Source organism: Cygnus atratus, chromosome 3, assembly GCF_013377495.2.
Source record: "Cygnus atratus isolate AKBS03 ecotype Queensland, Australia chromosome 3, CAtr_DNAZoo_HiC_assembly, whole genome shotgun sequence".
Classification (NCBI taxonomy): domain Eukaryota; kingdom Metazoa; phylum Chordata; class Aves; order Anseriformes; family Anatidae; genus Cygnus; species Cygnus atratus.
In genome coordinates, this window is record NC_066364.1 from 15,199,812 (window position 1) to 15,219,713 (window position 19,902).

The window sequence follows — 19,902 nt, forward strand, 5'->3', positions numbered from 1 at the left end:
TTGTCCACAGCACCTTCCTTGAGCATAGTGAAGGGGGAGCGCCTTAAAGTGTCACCTACTGGGTAGTCAAGGAAGCACAACGGTTCAGAAAGCTTTTATGGAAGGAATTTCATGACTATTTGTTGTACTGTATGGTACAGGGCAGCTAAATGGCACCAACATCAATCAGATCAATAATTCAACAAAGAGTTATGTCGAAATGTTTTTGTCGAAATGTTTTTGTCTGACAAACAGAAGTTAGCTACTAAATCAGAATGTTTGTGATCACTACTGATGCTGACAAGGAAGCAGTCAACACTTGCTAAAGGTTATCAGAGAGGTGAAGAACGGGCAGGAGCACTGGACTAAGGATTTGGGACCTCTAGCTGGGATGTAAACAGACTTGTTTCGGGCAAGCAACAATCGCAGACTCCACTCTGGCCCTAGAGGAGCTAAACCTAGCCTCTCACCCATAAACCACCCGTAAATAAACCGCCTCAGCGCCACCGCCATGGCCGCCCCTCAGAGAACGGCTCCCCCCCTCTGTACGGCCCGGCAGGGCGGGGCGCCGGCGCCTGCAGGGGCCGATGGGTAATGGAGGGCGGGGGTCACAAAATGGCCGCCCCTGGCCAGTGGGAGCGCTTGAGGCCGCTGCGGCCGGACACGCTGCGTGTGAGTGAGGTACACGGCGGGCGGGAGAGGGAGGCGCTGCCCGAGGGCGGGACGGGGACGCAGCGCCTGGCTTACCCCGCCGGAGAGCCCGAGGGGACGCCGGGGAGGGCTCCGGCAGGAGGGCGGCGGGCAGCAGAGCCGGGGGGGGGAGCCCAGCCGGGCTTGCGGCTGCCTGGAGCGGCTGCGGAGGGACGGCTTCGTAGCAGGGCTAGCTGCGACCTGCCAGCCCACCGAAGTGGGTTATAGGTGCTTTGGGGAACAGCTATCGGACTGCAAGTGTGTGTTTTGTTCCTCGCTGAGCGGCTGTGAAGTTCGGTTAATCACGTATGCACCTTGCTCTACTGCTTTCAGCACTGCTGTGGTGTTGCTAATTAAAAACAAATCTCTTAATGCTCTGAAATGTGTTCCTAATTGAAAATAAATCTCTTAATTCTCTGAAACGTGGTTTAAAGTGTTCATTTTTTATTAACCTTGAGCTAAGTGTTGTTTGGTAGTAGTGGCTTAAAGCTGTGAAGATGTTGATACCCATTTTTTTCCCTGATGGTTTGAAGTTTCTCCTTATTAGAGGAACTGATGGTGATTGGAGTTAAAAAGTGTTGGCCGCAAATCCAAGTGAAAGGTGGGGGAGCTGGAGGGGTGGAGGTCTGCAAGGACATCCCTCAGTGTGTCAAGGGTGATAAGGACTTTTATTTTTACATCCTCAGTTAAGGCTGAAGGAGGGAAGAAAAATGAGAACTCCCTGCTAAAGGGGAGAAGTGATTTAGTGAAAGCAGACATAGATGGGGATGAAGTGCTCTGCTTGCTTGCTTGTATCTTTAGAGTTCAATGTCTCTGAGGCTTGTGCCTGAGAGATAGGGCTCAGGGAGGAGAGGAGTAACTTGCGATGCAAAAGTACCAAGCTAGGAATCTCTTGAGAAATCTCAACCTGTCTGAGACCATAGGACCTAATGGGGTCCAGGGGGAGTCTGAGAGAGCTGGCTGATGGCATTGTGAGATTGCTGTCTGATCATTGAGAGGTCGTGGAAGAAAGCAAAGGTGGTTGGGGATAGCTGATGGACTGTTCTTGCGAACAGATTCACTTCAGTGATGAAGTGACTGGATTGCAGATCCAAAGCCATAGATGTCATTTGCATTAATGTTAGCAGCCTGTTTGAAACAGTCTCCAGCAGCATTCTATCATTTAATTGGAATATTACAGATAGTAGTTGAGTGCAAAACTGACTGGTTTCTTAGGCCCAAAGAGGAATGGTCAATGACTCGTATTTTACATGAAAGTGGATTACAGGCAGAGCTCCTTAGGGACCTGGGACCTGTCTGGACAGACCCCAGGACTGGGTTTGTCCAGGGTTCTGTCCTATTAAATATCGGTGAGCTGAAGGAGGACATAGGATACACTCCTATGATGTTAATGACAGCACATGGGGAGGGGAGGGTACTATGGGCGTAAAGGTATAGGCAGGAAGAATGGATCATCAGGAATCTGACAGACAAGGTGGCTGAAAATTAAGGTTTGAAATCCTGCATCTGGGACTGTAACTTGCCATCATACAGGCTGGGAGCTGAGATGCTGGGAAAGCACCCCCCCTGAAAGGACCCGAGGGTCCTTAGGGAGAGTGGGCTAAACATGAGCTAACAATGTGCCCTGGCATCAAGGCATATGAGGCTTATTAGCAAGAGCATAGCCAACAGATCAAATAAAGTAATTCTCCTTTATTTGGCAAGTATTGAACTGCTCCTGGAATGCTGCATCCTATTTGGGGCTGACCATTACAGGAAGGATGTTGATAAACTTAAGTGCAACCAGCAGAGATGGGTCAAAAGTGGTCAGTGGGTATGGGGATATATCTGTGAGGAGAAGCTGAGGGAGTGTTTTAAGCCGTAGCTGCCCACTAGCACGTGCAAGGAAGTTATCAAGAAGCAGGAGCCAGACACTTCACAGCAGTGTTTGATGACAGGCTGAAAGAAAAGAGCCATAAATTGAAGCAGAACAAGCAGGAGAGGTTGCAGATTGATGTAAACTTCTTCACCACAAGGGTAGGCAAGCAGTATAATGAGGTGCCCAGCGTTTCTAGCTTTCCAAGAAAGAGGGAAATCTGCTCTGATTGAGGTGAAATTTCTGATGGGTATTAATGAGCGTGTCTCCCTTCTATCCAAGGAGATTCTTTCACTGTAATATCTGTTGAGTTGTTGGCACTCTCATTGCTGTAGCATCCAGAGTTGGGTCGGGGTTTTCTCCCTGAAAACTTCCATGGTATTTTATGTCAGTTATATTTTCACTTTTTTCCCCAGCCACCAATGCTCAACTTGAATCTGGACGATGACGTGCAGTTTGTAAGAAGTAAGTTTCTGCATTCCATGTGTAAAGGTTATCCTTGAAATATTTAATGCTTTTTTTACAACAATGCATGTAGTAAACAAATGAGAAATCATTGTGTGTCTAATATAGGCAGAACAAGAGGAATGCTGCATACTAAATGAACTAGCAAACACAAAGCAATGCATTTTTCATGGTTTTCCCTCTCCTCTTTCTATTTGCTCCAAGTATAAATCACTGCTGCTATCAAGAAAATGGATTTACAGAAAAAGTGACTTAGAGACAACTGGGACATTGTGCTGGCAAGCATTATTTTTCAGCTGGTGTTAATAAACGTAAATACAAGCTTTAGTGAATTTGAGTTGGTTGTTTTTTTTTTTTTCTCACCAGTTGAATAGTCTCCCACATCTTACGGTAGAATCATAGAATGTCCCGAGTTGGAAGGGACCCATAAGGATTGTCGAGTCCAACTCCGGTGGTAGCGCTATTCAAAACTAGGTAGTGGGTTCTTGAACTTTTCACCTCAGGTTAAAGAACAGACAATCCTGTAGCCATAGAATGAGAGTGGAGAGTTATGAATAAAAGTGCACATTCTTCATCTGGGGAAAAATATGAAGTTTGAAGTAGCGTTTGCTAAGGAAGTTTCCTTCCATATGTACCCACATTCTCTTGAAAGATTAGACTGGAGAATTATTCAGTGGCACAGTTTGATTACACAGGAATTATCAGGCTTGCTTTGCAGGACAAGGCACAAATAACAGCAGGATTTGACAGTCATATTGGCCAGCATTAGAATTTTTAGATGTACTACTTTTTTGTGCTTTAAAATAAATGATTGGTCAGGCACATGTAAATAATCTAAAGTTAACAAAACTGTTCATCGGTAACTCTTCTGCTGTTTCTGAGACTATGCTGGTACTGGATTTATATAGCACAGGTGTCTCTTAAACCTATGGTGGCCTGGTATCAGTAGATCTTTGTTGTATTAAATTGAAGAGTGACATCCTCAATTCTTAGGCCCTGAGGACAGCTAGTACAAGCTGCATTTTTTTCATACATTAAGTTCTTAGGCTCTGGAACTGACTGGCCTGAAGTAGTCCCTGAACCATGCCTGAGAGTTATTTGGGGGACCTTCTGGTTTGTTCTGGGCCAAAAGAACAACCATTTTACCAGTGTCACTGAGCAGATGACACAGCTGCGGTTCTCTGGTGCAGTGCCCCAACACTGCCGATAGTTAACCAGAGGTTTTGTTATTGCAGTGTTTTATGCTTTTACATTCATTGCAACTTCATGGCTAATCTTTTTTTTAAGAAACACTTCATATTGTCAAAGTCATTTACCCTGAATATTGTATCAAAACATTACAGGAACTCTGAAGGTTAGAAGGCCTCGATTTGATGCATCCTTGGTTTATTTGACCCGAAAATTCATGGATCTTGTCAAAAGAGCTCCAGATGGTGTCCTTGATTTAAACGAAGTAGCAACAACTCTTGGAGTACGAAAAAGAAGAGTATATGACATCACCAACGTGTTGGATGGAATTCACTTAATTCAGAAAAGATCTAAGAATCTTATCCAGTGGGTGTAAGTGGGCTTTGAAACTCTTAATTTCTAAGCAATGAAACCCAGCAATGTTGATTAGTATTTATAACTTTGAGAGTATTTTTAAGCATATTGAATTATTTTAATAGATAGAAATATCTTAAGTTTTTCTTTATCCTTAGGTTGTCTGAATTACATACTATATTAAAAAGTATCAAATTGAAGCATGTTTCAGCTGAGTAAAGAATACCAGAATTTCTGGTTGCTTTCTATTTTAGCATGTGTTTTTTATATTCAGTAAACAGGCTTTTACTTTTATAAACATATTAGACAACTTTCATATTCTTCTAGAGGTTCTAATCTTGACCAAGTTGTTGGAAAGGCAGCAGAGCAGCAAAACCTTAAAGATGAACTTTCTGACTTGTCAGCCATGGAAGAAGCTCTGGATGAATTAATCAAGGATTGTGCTCATCAGTTATTTGATCTAACAGATGACAAAGAAAATGCAAAATATCCTTTTAACTCTTGCATTACTTTAACTCGTGGTTTTGGTTGCCAACACTCAGGCATTCTAGCATTAGGTGTAGGCTGATAACACAGGTATGCCGTAATACTTGATAATGAGACAACAAGGAACTCATTGGCTATTTTATATTAGTATAGACTAGACTTGTGCGCTGTAGTATTATGCACAGTCTACCCCATTCTCAGGGGAGTGCTACTTGTGTGACATTGCCACTGCAGAAGATTGAGAGGAAGTAGAGTGGGAAGAACTGGAGTTTGACTGTAAGTCCTTCATTCCTTTCATGCTCTGCCATGGAAAGAAAAGCAGAGTATCCCAGTGGCAGTGAGAGTAAGGAACGGTATATTACTGAGATAAGGAACCGTTTGGGGTGGTAATGAGGAAAAGAAAAATGGAAGTGGGGCAGTAGTCTTAGTACCCTGACCATTACCTTGTTCTCTCCACTATAGAGTAAAGTTGTCTCAGGGACAGGTCTTGACCAACCAGTGAGATTGAGTTGCTTACTGAGATAAGAAAAAGGACCCAAAACAGAGTCCCAGTGGCCTTTTGCCATGAAGATATAATGGTATGTTGATTATGTCCTAATACTGTTCTATCTCTGGGGAGAGGTTCCAATGCAGTCTTACCTTTCAGGTGTGATTTGATAATAGAAAGGGCGTTCCTTTTTCCTAGTTTTAATATGACAAATATTGGATTTTGGCTGTGGTTACAATCAAATAACACTTAGCACTGTTTTTGGCAGAATGTTAAAGATTGGTGCTCAAATGAAGAGAAATGTGTTCATTTCCTGTATGTTATCTAGAAAAAAAAATCACTGTACCTTACCTGTTTGGATAAGAAAGTAACTTTCTTGTTTTCCAGGATACGATTTCCATGTATTATTAATGCAAAAGAAAAAAAAAAAAAGGCTTCTCAAAAGCAGCATTCCATCTGCTACATAGATTTATGAGAGCATCTATGAAAACTTTGTCAAGTGTGTGTTTTTAAATACTGAATGTGTTTTTTTCTTTCCTAACAAAAAAAAAAACTCCACTTGTCAGCTGATAACTAATTTTACAAAGCTAATATTGAAATAACCTCAGCTGAACTATTTACCGTTTTTCTTAATTTGGTATTTTGCTTCAGCGTATCTTAACATTCTCTTTGCTTCTGCCCATTAGCAAATTGCTATACAGAATCCTTGACCAATGTATACACTAGCTTATGTGACATATCAAGATATCCGTAGCATTCAGGCGTTTCAGAAACAGATTGTGATTGCAATCAAAGCTCCAGAAGAAACCAAACTGGAAATACCAATTCCTAAGGAAGTAAGTTTTATAACTTTCCCTCCCTTTCCCTCTTAAGGGAAGAGAAGTTATTAAATTTTTGTTTGTTCTGGTTTTGCAACAGTGATTAGCAACTGACTTCCAATTTCTTTGTCATGTATAGCAAGTACTGGTACTTCACTGTTCTTGTATTCCACTAAGTAATTCTGTGGATATAACAGTCTAAGGTTATTTTTAGGAATTTTTGTTTTGCTTACCTAAATTATTAAACTATAAACATATCTAAACTTTAGTTTTGCTAGAGATGATGGAACAGCCGTGATAAATGATGGAACAGATGTAATATTTGTCTGGTAATTACAATAATGAAACTAACAAACAGCTGTTAATATTTTTCAGTAAAATCTATAAAAGCTGTAAATCTAACCAAACAAAATATTAAGCCTAATTTAATAATCATCCTAACAGCAAGTAAATGTTGTCTTACGAGTCGACAGCTACTGTCACTATAATATTGAAGTATGAAATGTACAGTATGATCAAAAAAAAAGTTCTTGTGTTCTAGTAGATCGTGTCAAGATGGATTTTTGATGGAGGTGGGGCATGTAGCATGACCTTGCCTCACGGTACAACATGTACACCCCATTCAGGTCACACAGAAGAGCTATAGCTTTGCCCTCTGCACCCAGTTAGACTGCATCTGCTCCCATACACTGTGAACCCACTGTTTATAAAGTAATGCTGTGAAAGAGAAGAAATACTGGACGTAAGCTTGAGATAAATAATGGAGGTTTAATTCTGTTTTTCTTTTTGCGTATGCATTTTTTATAATGTTCTTAGTTATATTTTCTTCAAATTTGCCTTGCTGGGTGCACAGGGAGGGAGAGGATATCTTAGGAAAAGGAGATATGAATCAATACAGAAGACTTAGATCCACCATGTGTATCTCCAGTGGTGTCACGGGTAAAAGTAGCGGGGTCTCATCCTGTGAAGATTCCAGAGGTTTTCTGAAGCAAAAGAAGGCAAGATTTGAAAGGCTGTACTTTAGAGAAAACACTCTTCTAGCCATTTCCCATTAATTTGACTTACTCTGTGCCTTGCAATGTGATACCTGCTAAAGGAAAGCAGTAGTATGGTTTATTTGTTTTGCCATACTATTAAAGCTGCTATGTGCTCTGATTTGTTTTCTGATCTGTGGCATTGGCGGTCAAGTTTTTATTTCTTATTCATACTAAGCATATGGTAAATCTTGGCTATATATCAAAAGGTCAGTAAAAAGACTGAAAGATTCATTAGGTGCATTGCATGTCAAAAATGAAACCTAGTTACCTTAATGGTACTTAATAATTGGCCTAAAAATCTATTACGTACTCATAACTTACATAGAACTAGTAACACAATCTTAAGTAGTTATGTCACTCCTGTATTTGTTCTGCTCTTAACCTGTTGGCTTTAAAATATGTGTAAAAATAGATAACTGATGCATAAGACTGGTCTTTTGGTTAATATGTAAATCATTGTTTTATAGGATTGCATAGAAGTACATGTAAAGAGCACAAAAGGACCCATTGATGTGTATCTGTGTGAGGTGGAACAAGATAAGCCAGGTGCCAAAACTTTTGAAAATATGAATGCTGTCAAATCTGAAACTGAGCCATCAGTTCCTCCTGGTGAAGGTAGCATCTCCCACTTACATTTTGATCCTCATGTAATTTTTTTTGAAGAAAACTTTGTTCTCAACTTTACCAGAATGGTATGACAGTGTTAACTGGGCATAGTTTAAGTGGGCTAGGATGCGTGGGAGGACTGGAAGTGCCTGAAAGCTAAGCTTATGGTGGCACATTACCTCACAGCAGCAGGAGGCCAAAGGGTTAGGCACGTGCACACACAGCATGCTGCTCTGGTTCTACGACCCTCTTCCTTCCTTTGCTTGTTACTGGTTTCCTATCAGAGCAGACTGTTCTGCTGTGCTCTGCTGATGGGACTGTGTGCGAGTTCTCAGCTGTTTCAATGTCCAGGCCAGCAGCTCGGCTGAAATACCAGTTGTCGTGGGAGTTAAGATGCGTTTCAAACAAGACGTTAGCTGCTCTTACTCATTATTGCCGCGTTTAAAGCAGGACAGCCAGGAGATGGGATGTAGTATTTTAATGTCCTAGAACAAGACTGGCTGGAATTCAGTCTGCCAAGAGCTCCGGTGCTGCAGGACGTTGTGGTTTAAAAATAAATGTGGCGGGAACTGCAGTAGCTCAGAAGACGCAAGAGTTTATTTTTAGCAATTCTACTTCATAGTAGAGAGGAAGAGTTGACTATTTAATCTTGGGCTTTCATTTAACACTGCTTTGCTTGTGAAATGACTCAGTTATATTTCCTACAGTGACAGTAACTAGATTCTTCTTTCACTTCCCTTTCAGAGTGAGATTCCAAAAAATAAAAAAGTAATATATATATATATATATGTGTATATATACACTGAGATAGAAGATGAATTACAGCTCAAAGGATGAATTACAACTCAAAATCAAATACAGAATGTAAATATCTGTTATAGAGTTTTTCCAAAGCTCTTGGAACTGCGAACTTACCGACCCAAACTGCTCCGGGGTGTTTTTAATTTAAAACAGCAGTGGATTGAATGGTTTCACAGGACTGTTTTATCTTCCCAAGTCAGAAGACGGTTCCTAGATTTGCTTTTAGGAGCTTTGTTTTCATAATTGCATGTGATCTACAGAGCTTTGGGAAAGTGGTATTTTTAGCTTATGAAATGACTTTAATTGATGGAAAACATAATGACTCCTAAAATGAAGGTTTGGAAACTGTTTCTGGAACAATCCACAATCCTTCTGAGAATGTATGTAATAAAGAAATGCACTTTTCAGTTCTGAGGCTGCACTACTGCTAAGCAGGATCGTCAAATACAGATGAAGAAATAGCTTGATGCATCAGAAGCCTTCCCTATAAGGAACAAGATGTAAATACTACGAGAGTTACGCCTTACACTGTGTAGATGCTGTTTGCATTGTTTGCATCCAGCTCTGCATTAACTATGGTATCAACACTGAAGTTAAATAAGTGGGCTTTTTGTATATCTGTATCATGTCTGGGTAGTTACTGATGTAGATTTATTGAGGTGGTTTGCATCTCTGCCTTTGTACAGCAAAGAAATAAAATAAGCTTATAAAACATAAAGTGGCCAGTTTAATTAAACGTGATGGTTAGTTGTTAATGTTTGTTCGCCGAGTGAATTCTAACATTTTAAAACTGATATGGAAAAAAAAATTTAATTGTTAAATGCAGTGCTGGCTGCCCCTTGCTTGACCTAATTCTTGTGATGATGCTTCTGAAGATCACTACAATACTGTAACACAATTAACAGTAAACACTTAAACTGGTCACTCTAGGGTCTAGAATTTCTATATAGTGTAGCCCTAGCCTGTTACCACACCCTATTGTGGCTTCAGTTTGCAAGTACTGTTAGATACTTTAGAACTTAGTGAAGAAATACTTGAGAGTTTAGAATGCGTCCAACTTCTGTATTTATCCACCTTCAGTATGTGTAAAATGAGACTTCAGAGTGTCGAGGCTGGGTCTTTGTATTGGTTTTAGGGGACAGGGTGTTCCAGAAGGGACGTGCTGCTGGCGAAAGCAAGTGTGTGTGATGCTGGTGGTGGCTCTGTCATAACATTCAAGCAAGGATACAAAGTGTTGCACAGCAGCTGTGAGAGAGGAGTGAGAAAAATTTGAAACAACCCACCAGAAATCAAGGTCAGTATCAAGGTCAGTAGAGAACGAGGGGGCGGAGGTGCTCCAAGTACCAGAGCAGATTACCCTGCAGGTGGTAGGGAGGGTCATGGTGGAGCAGGCTCTCCTCCCATAGCCTGTGGAGGACCCTGTTGGGGCCATTCTCCGCACTGCAGTCTGCAGAGGAGCCTGTGCTGGAGCAGGTGGATGTGCTCTGAAGGAAGCTGCAGCTTGGGAAGAGTACACACAGAAGCAGCTTCTGGCCAGAGCTGCAGCCTGTGGAGAGGAGCCCACGCAGGACCAGGGAGTCTAGGGGGAGCTGCCGCCCGTGGGGGACCCGTGCTGGAGCAGTTTGCTCCTGGGGGATGGACCCCGTGGTACGGAGCCGTGTGGGAGCAGTTCTTGAAGAGCTGCTGCCTGTGGGCAGCCCCCGCAGGCTCAGTTTGGGAAGGACGGCATCCCGTGGGAGGGACCTCACGGGGAGCAGGGGCAGAGAGTGACCGTGAAGGAGCGGCGGAGATGAAGTGTCAGGAACTGACTGCAGCCCCCATTTGCCTGCACCACTCCAGATGGAAGTAGAATAATTGAGATTGAACTTGAGCCTGGGAAGAAAAGGGCTGAAGAGAAGGTGGGTTTAGTTTGCTTTTAGTTCTCAGTGTTCTAGCCTGTTAATTGACAACAAATCAGTCTTTCCCAAGCTGAGTCTGTTTTGCTTATGATGGTAACTGGTGAGTGATTTCTCTGTCCTTATCTCAACTCACAAGATGTTTTTTAATTTATTTTTATTTTCTCCCTGCCCTGCTTTGGAGGGGGAGTGAGAGCACGGCTTGGTGGGCACAGGGTGAGTAGCCAAGATCAACCCAATAGTCTTCTGAGTGAATTAACTTGTAACTGTACAAATGCCATGCATATGCTTGTTTCTTTTTACATTTAAAGTGTATTTCATAGTTTCCTGTGTGTGGTATTTAAAAAATAAAAGAATCAAAACTCGTGGTTTTCGTGATTGCACCGTATCAACAACTATCTATCAGATAAAGCCCTGAAAGTGTTAACCAGCATCTCTACACCAATTTTAGACATGCTATGAAATTAAATGTCTGCCTTGTTCTACTGAAGAAATGCATATAAAGTAGGGCAGTTGACACTGAAGAGCTTAAATCTGCCTAATACAGTTTGAGAGTTAATCTGTCTTCCTACAAGGTTCACTAGTTCTGCAAAATATTGTATTTTGCAGACTGCGAAATACACCAAACAGAAATTCATGTCAGAAAGTAATCTTGGCATTTTGTGTATGTTCAATCAACTTCCAGCTCTGAAAGGCAGAGATTCTGTGGTGGATGCCTTTTTTTCTACATGTCTGTAGAGTGCAAACAACAGACTGAGCTGTTACAATAATAAAGCAAACTGAAAGGACGTTTCATATATCGATCAGAGAAAGTAAAACTGAGGAATATGCTCCTCCAGTGAAGCTGGGGTTGGGGGTTAAAATTTTTGCACAGCCAGATCGGCTTGTTCCTTCAATGTCTGTCTTCTCCCCAAATGGCAACTTGCTATTTCATTTTTGCATTGCTGTTCTGTTTTTTTCTTGGGCGGAGTGAGAGGGCTCTGTGTAAGTGTTGATTCACCTAGACTTGTTCAGTAACTTGGGAAAATGTTTGCCATGAAATCTGTAACAATTTCCAGCACCAAATGAGGCACCCTGAATGCCATGTGTTAGGGTGGGATTTTGTTAGCTGACGCAGCATTTTGAACTACGTAGAAAGGAAATCAATTTTTACAAGGTAAGCATTTTGCAAATGTTAAGGCTGTTTTAAAAAGCAGAACGTACATCATCTAATTAGAACATTAGGGATTTTTGTTTGGAAGAAATCTGTGATTCCGTTGTTCCTCCTTTGTGCAGGTTTTTTGAGCTGTAGAATTATTTTTTAACTTCAAGCTGCACGATTATCACTGAAATGGGAGAAGCTCTAAGATGACAGTTCTGCTTGAATAGTTTTCCTAAATACTTTGGATTGTTTCAATAAGTGCGCCTACAGTGGAACAAATGGACTTTGGAAGATATTTTTGTTAATATCTGAATACTTGCAGCATTATCCACTTGCAGTACTGGAAAGCAATGTACTGCATGGGCTCAAGAAGTCAGCTAACTTGATGGAAAGATTAGACTTGGTCTGTAGGAAAAGTTATTGAGCTTATTTAGTTATTGAAACTAAATGCAAGTTACAAGCTTGCCTAAAAAGTAAACGTGATAGAATCTTACTCTGAGTTTGTACAATAATGCTTGATTTTTTCTGACAGGTTGTTAAGATAAAATATTTTTGTTGAGTCCCTATGTGTCTATTTTCAGCATATTTATGTCTAAGCATTTCCCTCATTATTTGAGGACTCTGCCTGCAATAAATTAGAAAACTCTAATAACATTTTTGTCTTTCCTTCAGTAAGAATGTCTGAGGATCTAAATGCATTAATCAGCAAGAACAACAGCCAAAATCTATAATTATAAAATGTCCTGATTTTGCTGACTCTGTAATTGGAACAAACTCCACAAGTTGCCAGTTCATGCCTTATTTGGGATGGGAAATTACTGGGATTTTCAGATGTGAACTGCAGTTTTTAAATAATGCAATTTGCAAAGAAGAGAGAGGATTACTTTAAATTATTAATATCTTCTGGAAAGTACTTAAAAGATAGCAAATTCCTTATCTTGAATAATCTTTTGTTGTGTGCAAAGAGTTCATTTATAGGCATAATTAAATCACAATGATTTCAAAAGTTACTTTAGCCCTTGTAATCTTCAGTGCTGAGTGCGGCCTGCTTCCTAGGCCCCAGCTGGTCCTGGGTAGCTGGAGCTCATGGCAAGCTTCAAGCTATTGCCTGTCCCATCACCTCGGTGTTGGGCCTGGAACCTACGGAACTGCTCAAGTGTTTATCCAGAGCAGTAATCTGCTGGTTTGGGTTCCCAACAGTTATTTGTGAAACGTGCATTGAGGATAAAATCAAGTAAATTATACTTGGTTGTGTATGGTTTATATAATTCTCTACGAGGCTTCTCTCACAGATGTTTACTGAAGGACTGTGATACCCATTTAAGCAAAAGAACGTGGAAATGTGTTTGGAAGGAAATCTTGATGCCTGGAGAGACAGAGGTGTCTTGTTCTCTCAATGTAAGTCATAGAATCATTAAGGTTGGAAAAGACCTTCAAGATCATCTGGTCCAACCATCATCCTACTAGCAATGTCACCCACTAAACCATGTCCCTAAGCACCACGTCCAACCTTTAAGTTCCTCTGATGATGGCCTGAGGGCCTTCTGATGAAGTCTGAGGGCCTGTGGGCCTGTGGCTGTGTCTCCAAGCACATGGGGATGCAGGCAGCTTCTCACAGCATGCCCCAAGAACGAGGTGGTGGTTGTAGTCACCCCTCGAGTAAGGGATGAGGCTGTAGGAGACAATAACTAAATCCTCGAAGTTGTAACAGCAAATCCAAAAGATGAAAGCTCAGGACGTTGTTAACCTTTTATTGACTTTTTTAGGCCTCTCATATTTTATGGCATCCTTCTTCAAAAGGAAGACTTGGCATTAGCACTTCAAATGAAAACTGTAGGAATCTAAAAATCTGCAAGAAGCTATTTGAATTTTGAATTCCTGGAACAGCTTTGCTTTCACTCTTTTACAGATTCTCATGCAAATCCCATACAGAACTGATTTTAGATAATGCAACGTTCTTTTCCAGCCAGACAAGCCATTTTGGTAGTATGGCTGTTGTTTTCCAAGGAATTTTTTTTTTTTTTTATCTATGGCCACAAAAATGTCACAGGCAGGTTACAGCAGTAGTTGCTTCCCTAACATGCTGCCAAAGTGAATGTCGTGGAAAAAATGAAACAAGAATGGATGATATTTTTCTTGAAAAGTAGAAAGGTAGTGGATCAGATATAAAGTTTCAGCAAGCTGGTAAAGGGAAAATCTTTTTTTATATGGATTTTAATTAGAAGGCACACGTTCTTGAGAGGCTTGCTGGCTTCTAAATCTAGGATAACATTTGTGTGCACAAACTGTGACCTCAACATTAAAAGAGTTCATTTCCAAGCGTGAAAATAAAAGTTATCCATCAGGAGAAAAGTTCAAAGTCCAGTAAAAAAAACATCTCAGAATTTATTGGGATAATAAAGTTTTAAAGGGGATTGTGAATTAGAGATGGCCCCAAACCTTTCAGCGCAAGCTAAGAAGCAAATACCTGCCAACTCGGAATAAAATGAGGTCAATAGGCCCCGTGTTTATTATACGAGTCATTAACAGTAAAAGTTGAAGCTAGATACAGACTTTTCTTAAGATCAAGATATCTGACTGAGACTTAGCATGACCAAAATAACTGTGAGACAGCTGGGACTCGGAAGAAAACATCAGCAAACGGAAAATTTCCCTTTGTTATTTGCAGCAGTAGCTGCTTGTAGGCACCTAACTACTCCTTTGTTTTCCTAACAAGCACTGACAAAGAAGTTCTTGAATGGGTACCTTTATGAAAAACATCCTACTAAATATTGCTGATAGATGAAAAGTAAAATTCTAGCCTTTCGTCTGGAACTATGGAAGGCATGAAGCAATTTTGAAACTGGGAACACAATAAATATCTCTATGGTGTTACTGATAAGATCAATATTTTTCCAAGATGGGATGAGATGGTCTTCTGAAGTTCTCATCTGCTAGGTTGTATTCTGCCTGTGTTGTTGTATGGGAGGGCCCAAAAAATAAATTGCATGCAGAATGGATGAATGAATGAACAAATAGACTCCTGTTTTCCCTGGCAAGAACCATGAGCATTCAGAAGATATTTTCCTGACCATATGAAAGTACTCCGAGTAACACCAGGCACTACTATTTTTCTGGGTGTGCAAGGATCAAAGCAAACTTCCCAGTGGTTATTCGTGGAAGCAGAACTTCCTCTCCCCTGACACCTCAGAAAAGAAGGGGACGACGTTCATGTGCTGCCTCTGCCCTTTACACTAAAGCAGGTTGCACAGAATCCGTAGCCTGGAACAGAGAACTGTGATTTCCTTTATAATGCTGCTCTCCATAAATTGTTAAGGATTCATTTTGTGAATGCTTTATTTTGTTTTGTGTAAGAGACAAAGTCTTGTGGCAAAACTCCCCTTGGAGCCAGATTTGACCTCAACTGCCCAGCAACATGAGCAAGGCACTCAAGGTGGGGAGAGGCTCTCCGAGCTGATGATTTCTGTCCTTATCTGGCTGAAGGTAAAACAAACACCTGTGAAATGATATAAAATGATCCCATCCTGGGCAAGTATTCATGAGAGAAATGCAGAGATCTGCCTCTAGGCCTGTGGGATGAATTCTACCTGTGGCTAGAGGTTCGAAGTAAAAGAAAATACTGTGAAGACATTAGCATTACCTCTCTTGAGCTTAAACATTTCCTAATTTCAGATTTTTTCTTAAGGAGATGAATAAAGGGATAAATACAAATATAGTGTTTCAGTTACCAAATCTGACACGTATGTCAGCAGTCCCAATGCACAGATCAGTGGATTTGATTTGTTTGGAAAGTGTCATAAGCACTGACAGCCCTCAGCCAGTGAGTAGCACAAAAGAAAATGATGGATTACTCTACATTTATTGACTACTTATAATTATTTTTGTTTGGTTGGTTTCCAGTCTGAAAGACTCTAGACTCTATTAAAAAATCTACTGCAGATTTAAGCTCAGGAATCAGACTTCTTTTCAAGAAGGAATTAAATTTGTGACATTAAATGATTGTTTCATAGAATCTTAAAAGCAAGCATCTTACAAATGAAAATATCTTTTATTGCCAATCTGAAAATACTGTTCTTTTATACCCAGAGAAAATACAGACGGTTACAATCTGGATAGAAGGGGTCAGACAGCTGTCCAGATACTCTGTGTGCTATGGATGTCTCGCTGAGAATCTGTTGCCTGGAAATGAAAACAAGAAAACAAAAACTGTTTACATAGAGGTTGCCTGCAAACTTCTCATGCATTTATGCTCCCTCAGCTGGCTCCATGCCTGCCTTCACCGGACTCTTGCTAAAAGTGACAAGGGGGAACTATCGTTGTGGGATAAGAAGGGGAATCTGCTAAACTGTAGTGGTATTTTGAAGAGAAAATGGTATAGCTGTAAAGGAAAAAAAAAATCATAAATCCGAACAATACCCGAAAAGCTTTTACCACCTTTGAAATCAAAAATTGATCAGAATGGTGTCTATTCAGTCAATTAATTGCTTCTGATCAGGAATATTCAGCAGTGTGCTTCATTGACACCAAATGATGGCTTTAAGTGGGTATGAGTAAGCTGTATAAATTATACATGGAACTGAATTGTTACACTTCTATATTTTGTATAGGTAATTCACATTTTAAAAGTAACAATGGATTCACAATGGTAATAGTGTTAGCAGAAGAATTACTGAGATTCACAGCTGTGATCATCAGGCGGATGAGATTTGGGTATTCTGTTTCCAGGCAGAGAGAACCTCAGTGTTGGGTTCTCTAGGGACAGTTTCACTTACACATGCACCTGCGCATCCAACCACATCTGCACATCCTACCACCACCATGTCGCCCTGCCACCAGGCAGGTTTCTCTGTTCTGTGCCCATTTACAAAATAGGGGTGACTACCTTGATCTCCTTTGCAAATTACTATCAGCTGTGCTCTGCAATGAATCCGAAGTCCTCATCAGCTTCCACAGGCTGCTGATCCTACAACAAGGACTTCAGGCTGTGCACCCTGAAGCAGCCGTGGGAGTGCCAGGACCATCACCTAAGATGCCCTAGGAGAGCATCCTCTCAAAGACAGCTCTGGAAATGCCTCTGCTGTCTTCAGGGATCCTGCTCCAGGGCTTACCGATGCTCTCAGACTTCACTGCACAACCACTAAGAATTTAAATTGCAAAATAATTCAATGTTCCAAGCACATGATCAAAATTAGCATTTTACCAACAACTGCAATTGAGAACCAAAAATGTACAAATGCACAAATAAATGTTCCTTGTTTTAATTTTACATAGACATGTTTTGTTCTTTTTTCCTTTGGTGCCCCATCTTTCTTGTATTATGAGACAGGAAAATATGCAACATCTGATTAATCTTCAGTAACCTGCACAATGACAGAATTGTTCCCTCTCTAGGTTAAATAATCAGACACTTAAAAAAGCTGGGAGATAACCTTAACCCTTTCCTCCTCCCTCTGTCATCTCCCAATATGTCCTTTTTACAGTGGCCAGATAGGAACTGAAATACATCCTTTCGTCATCATAGCCGGCGTTACATAAATCCTCTAAGCAGCTTGGACTGCTGCGGAGTTTTGAGGCAAATGTTGGAGTAAAGGAAGAGAGGAATGATCCCTATTTCTTATGCCTTTACCAGCTCTGCCAGCCCCGTCCCCAGCCCCAGGCCACCAGAGGGCTGTCCAAGCCCACTCTGACTCCACCACCTCGCTCAACATTTCTTTTGAGCTGCAAAATCCTCAGCATCAAGCATTTCAGTTGAAAACACCATATATATGGAATATATCCTGTATATACCACAGTCTAGGGAAAATATTCGGAAACTGCTGACCTGAGAAGATGCTATGCAATGCTGCTGTGCTGCACAGATCCAAGGCAGCAGATCACAAAATTTCCAGTTGAACAGTTTTCTACTGTGAAATTCTAATTTGGTGGAAAGAAACAGCTTCCCCCTGATGCCCAGCTGCTGTTTTCCTCTCAACACATCAGGCACCCAAGTCTTTCTGCCATCCCAGGTTCCAAGGCTTCCAGCAGCCCAGCTGCCTGCAATACCTGTTGTGGGAGAGTTCTGAGCAGTTGCTTGGAAAATTCTGAAAAGCCCAAATTTCATCCTTTTCTAAGTGAAATCTCTTCGTAATTCCATTCGGGAAGTGTCACACTTCCAGCATTTGCTTCTGACCTGGAACTCTGTCGTACTGTAACATCTCCTGCACTCCTATCGACTCCTGCTAGATATTTATTTATTTATTTTGTTTCCTATGTTTTTACTTGTGTGTTGTGGCATAGCACAAACTACTTAAACTACTGAACAAGTAGCAGTGACAAAGATACTTCCTTTTATTAGTTTTAAATTAGTTGATCCAAAAATGGTGGCAATTTAATACTGAATTTAATACCATTTCCCCTCCTCCAGGGACAAGCTGTTGGACCAGACCAGATGAAAGGGGCTGCAAAGAGGGGAAAAAATTGGTAAGCTGAAGAACTAAGCATTAGTTGTAAGCAATATAATAGGTGTTGTGCCCCAGTAGAACAGCATTATTAATGAACCCTAATTTATAGCCCTGGCTGGGTAGAAAGGTCAAATTCTTACGCTTAAAAAAGATTTAAAAATGCATTTTAATTTAGGTGCAAAAGAAGCAGCATAGAGTTTAAAAGTGGTAATAGTTAAGAGTTTGGATGATTTATTTATTTATTTTAATAGCTAATTCCCTGGAAAATGTGGTTTCAATCATGCCTAAACTATTTGCTTTGAGTTTGCTGAATGGTTTTGTCTGGAAAAAAAAATAAATAAACAAAAAAAAGGAGGAGGTGACCTCTCTTGGAGGAAAGTCCTCAGTTACCACGAGTTCACTGATCAGAGCATTTCTGTAGGTAGCAGAGCCCCCTCCGCACAGGGTGTCCTGAGGCAGGGTACACCCAATCCTTCCCGCTCCCGCCCTGATGTTTCACAGGGTGGGAAGCCACCATTCTTGTGCTCCTCCTCACCGACACCATGAACTTGGTGCCTTTGTGCAGGGGAACAGCTCCAGCATGAAGAATTTCCCCGTTCTTCCACTCCAGGGATCCTCAGTCTTTGGGCAACTTCCTAAAGAATAGGGTTCTGCTTCAAATTCCCTTGGCCACAAGTAGGATTTCCTTATCCCGAGTATCTTTGCGCTATGAGATAAAAAGCCATTGTCACTCTTCTTTCAAGCATCCAGAGCAAATGGTCTGCATTGCTCAAGCAGAACTTTGGTCTGTGCAAAGAAATCCCCCCAGGTTATTTTCCTTCAGCATGGAAAACAGTCAGTTTGGTTCCAGCCAAACCATGCTGGTTTTGTTATATTCATTGTGGCTTTCGAACAAAAATGCCATCTTCACAAAGTCTTTGAGTGGTTGTGATATCGTTTAGTTTCACTTTCATCCAGGCCTTACTACTCTTTTTACCAGCTGTTAGGACTACAGCTACAGAAACAAATAGCTGAGAGCGACTTGGAGGGCTCCCGACCCCAGCCCCTGCCCTTCCAGTCACATCACACAACCCTTCAGAAACGTACTGCTCCTGCCGAACGCAATTACTTTCCTGCTGCTTCACTCGGATGAAGGCAGTACTAAAACCTCATTGCTCATAGCTAGGAGGTTCTTATTTCCAATCTAAATCTGTTTGTAGCCAGTTTACATGCATATGTTCGTCTGTCAGCATTGCCCTGTAACTTAAACAGCTCTTAGGCTCCTTGGCGTTGACTTCGTTGGTGTACCTACAGAGACCACCATACTCTCAGTCACCCATATGCTGCACTTCATAGTCACCTCATACAAAACAGGCTCCCTTGGTCCTTTACCTCTGCCCAATTTCCCATTTCAGTTCCTCTCATTTGACACAGATGAATGGAGCTATTTATGTCCCCGTGGTGGTTTTACTTCATCTTGGCCTTACCCTATCTTACTAGAGTATCTGTTAAATTTTAGAGTACCACTTACGCATTTTAATTCCACAGTGCTACCAACTAACACAGCCTGAGGTCTTTCTCCTCAGCTGTTTTCAAATGATAAGTTCCCACCTTATAACAGAATTTCTTACTACTCCCAAAGAGCACATCCCACTACAGACTGTCTTATTTAATTACATCC

At 41.1% G+C, this 19,902-nt stretch overlaps 2 protein-coding genes across 3 annotated transcripts in view; both read left to right on the plus strand.

Moving 5' to 3' along the window:
• Positions 1 to 19,902, plus strand: part of ROCK2 (Rho associated coiled-coil containing protein kinase 2) — a 555,405-nt gene that overhangs the window by 424,771 nt on the left and 110,732 nt on the right. The window lies entirely within an intron of this gene.
• E2F6 (E2F transcription factor 6) lies at positions 556 to 10,997 on the plus strand. 2 transcript variants are annotated; one of them, XM_035562554.2, is made up of 7 exons: positions 556 to 660; positions 2,941 to 2,989; positions 4,333 to 4,549; positions 4,859 to 5,017; positions 6,226 to 6,340; positions 7,827 to 7,974; positions 8,710 to 10,997. In XM_035562554.2, exons 1-7 carry the CDS (start codon positions 574 to 576, stop codon positions 8,712 to 8,714), a joined length of 780 nt encoding a protein of 259 aa, XP_035418447.2. In that variant the 5' UTR covers positions 556 to 573; the 3' UTR covers positions 8,715 to 10,997. The 2 variants fall into 2 exon arrangements, with proteins under 2 accessions (XP_035418447.2, XP_035418448.2); XM_035562555.2 differs by having other exon boundaries at positions 563 to 651.

Coding starts and splice junctions, on each gene's coding strand:
- E2F6 (XM_035562554.2), top strand. CDS start 574: ATGGAGGGCGGGGGTCACAAAATGGCCGCCCCTGGCCAGTGGGAGCGC. Junction 4,550..4,858: donor AAGAATCTTATCCAGTGGGT/GTAAGTGGGCTT, acceptor ATATTCTTCTAG/AGGTTCTAATCTTGACCAAG. Junction 5,018..6,225: donor GATGACAAAGAAAATGCAAA/ATATCCTTTTAA, acceptor ACCAATGTATAC/ACTAGCTTATGTGACATATC.